The 2,426-nt window shown below is 48.6% G+C and overlaps 1 protein-coding gene across 1 annotated transcript in view; it reads right to left on the bottom strand.

The window, feature by feature from the left end:
- Nucleotides 1-2,426, bottom strand: part of ITGA10 (integrin subunit alpha 10) — a 24,764-nt gene that overhangs the window by 3,925 nt on the left and 18,413 nt on the right. Inside the window, exons 22-27 of the mRNA XM_072428230.1 lie at nucleotides 2,111-2,187; nucleotides 1,560-1,649; nucleotides 1,174-1,258; nucleotides 447-560; nucleotides 274-360; nucleotides 87-200 (exon numbers count right to left, since the gene is read on the bottom strand). Of these exons, the coding sequence (XP_072284331.1) occupies nucleotides 87-200; nucleotides 274-360; nucleotides 447-560; nucleotides 1,174-1,258; nucleotides 1,560-1,649; nucleotides 2,111-2,187 (567 nt within the window). The remainder of the gene's footprint in view (nucleotides 1-86; nucleotides 201-273; nucleotides 361-446; nucleotides 561-1,173; nucleotides 1,259-1,559; nucleotides 1,650-2,110; nucleotides 2,188-2,426) is intronic.

Here is a 2,426-nt window from a genome sequence, read left to right on the forward strand (position 1 = left end):
GACAGATACATATTGTATATTCTGCAGATTATTCCATCTCTGACCCCCTCTGCAGATCATCGCACCCTCCCCCATTGGGTACTCACATTGGTGAAGAAGTGGTTGTGGATGATGCGTAGTATGGACAGTGACACCTCTGCGTTTCGGTGGAGTGTTGGGATCTGACAGGTGATGACCTCACAGAGACTGTTACTGCAGTTCTGATAGAAGAGCGATAGGTTAGTAGGGGCCCCCACATAACCCCTCGGGCCCCCGATTATGAATGAATCTCACCACAATGGGGGTGTGCATCAGGTCTTCGGGATGTATGGGAAGCAGCGCTGTTCCTGGCCGCGTCGTATTGGATAATATGCAGGTGACCTGATGGACATAAAATAAGAAGGGGTGACCCCGGGGTCCCTAAGTCCATACAATGTCACCCATCCTCCATCCCTCCCCCGCCTTACATTATCAGAGATGATCCTGGACACGGACATGAAGTATGAGTTGCCGTACCCCATGGAGGGGGTACGGATGTGCACCGAGATGTTGTGCAGGGGGTAACAGTCTGCATATTGCACCTAAAACAACAGAAACAAACAAAAAAGATTTTCTGAGGAACCTCGGGGGTGGGGACTCCAGATGCAGTTTGCAGACTATTGGAGGATCTCCTTGTACTGGGGGGAGGGGAGCAGATTAGATAAAATTGCAGCTCTTTAACTTCAGCATGGCTGTGTGAGGTCTGAGCCCTGCATGTCATGGTGAGGTAGGTGGGCTGCCGATGCCACTTACCCTTCATTTAATAATCTGAGGCTCTGTCAGGTCTGGTTTATCTGTGATATCCGATAGGAGTCCAGGACCTTACAAACCCCCTGATATAAGTGAAGAAGCCATGGTCTCCTTTTTGGAAACCTTTGCAGGCTTCATTCAGCCTCAGTGATGTTCCCAGACTGCAGGGGCTGGTCATGGTGTCAGCAGGGGCTGGCCATGGTGTCAGCAGGGGCTGGCCATGGTGTCTGTGCTCCGCCCCTAATCCAATACAGCCCCACCCACCAGCAGTTATCCTTTTACATTTGAATGTAATAATGTAGTGACCACCGGGGGGCAGCACAGAGAGGCAGAATCTGCATTATATTTTATATATGTGTTATATGACATTACATACAATTCTCCTCCCTGACCCATATAACTTACCTTAAACTTTGTGATGAACTCCGGCCCGGAGTCCTGGATCGGCCTCAGAACCGTCTGCACCTCATATCGGTTCAGACTGGACTCACTGCAATTATAATCACATCAATGAGTGTTTGGAATGTTATTATTGGTCCACCCAGGACCCGGGCCCTGGAGCCCCTCATTAATATGTGTGGACCAAGGGACTCAGAACACAAACTTGAAAAATGAGGGATGTTGATCATTATAATAAAAATTTTATAGATTATAAATCTTACTCATCTGCTGTAATATTCCCCTATTATAAATGTAAATATTCATATTTCTCCCCCTGGAAAACGCTTACAATGCAGCCCGGGGGGCGCAGGGAAGGCGGGACATTTGGACCTTTATTGAGGACGGCTCACCTCAGGATGAACAGCTCCGGTTGGTATTGGATGTTGGCGGCGAGCTGCACCATGTTGTCATGCAGCGTGTCATTCATCTCAGTGTTGTCACTGCAGAAAGAGAAAAACACAAGACAAGGAATAAAATAAATGTCATGAGAATCCACAAAATCCATCCGATAACATTCCCATCTCACAGAACGCTGAGAATCATTTGGGGTTCAGTAAAAGGAGGAACAGGGGGCTCTGGTGACAACTGTAACCTTTTAGATTTCCTGTTTTAGTGACGGTGGTCACCAGGACATAGAGAGGATAAATCTATGTGAATACAGAAGGGTTCAGTGATATTTATGGGGTGTGCCGCGCATTCATCATAGGAAAGCCCAGCAGCAGCTGCTCGCTTTGTGGCCGCCTCTCTCTAACTGAAATCCTTCATGGATTTTTATGACCCACTATATGGGAATACATTCACCCTACACATTCATACATTTCATGTAGTCAAAAGAGCTAGAAATGAGAATAGTTCTGCTATGGAACCCTTTTGGGGGGTCTGATGCCCCGGCGGAGCCCACCTGCTGGCTGACAGTTTGATCTGCACGCGGTTCAGGAGGGTGGAGCAGCTGTACTCGAACTCCAGGATGAACTGAACCTGAGAAGAGAGAAGGGGAGGAGCCCAGGTGAGTCTGTGGTGTCCAACAGTGCCTGGGGAGGGGGCTGTGTGATGTCTGCGACCCTGAGATCAGCTGACCATAGGGGAGGGGCTAATAGTATTGGGAGCACCAATGGGAGTGTCTCTAGTCATGTGATCACTGACTGCTCTCAGATAAGGGCCCTCACACAGCACTCACCTGAAAAAGTTATTATAGTGTTGTGGCAGCTGAACCCATC

The sequence above is a fragment of the Pyxicephalus adspersus genome, chromosome 12 (assembly GCF_032062135.1).
Source record: "Pyxicephalus adspersus chromosome 12, UCB_Pads_2.0, whole genome shotgun sequence".
Lineage (NCBI taxonomy): Eukaryota > Metazoa > Chordata > Amphibia > Anura > Pyxicephalidae > Pyxicephalus > Pyxicephalus adspersus.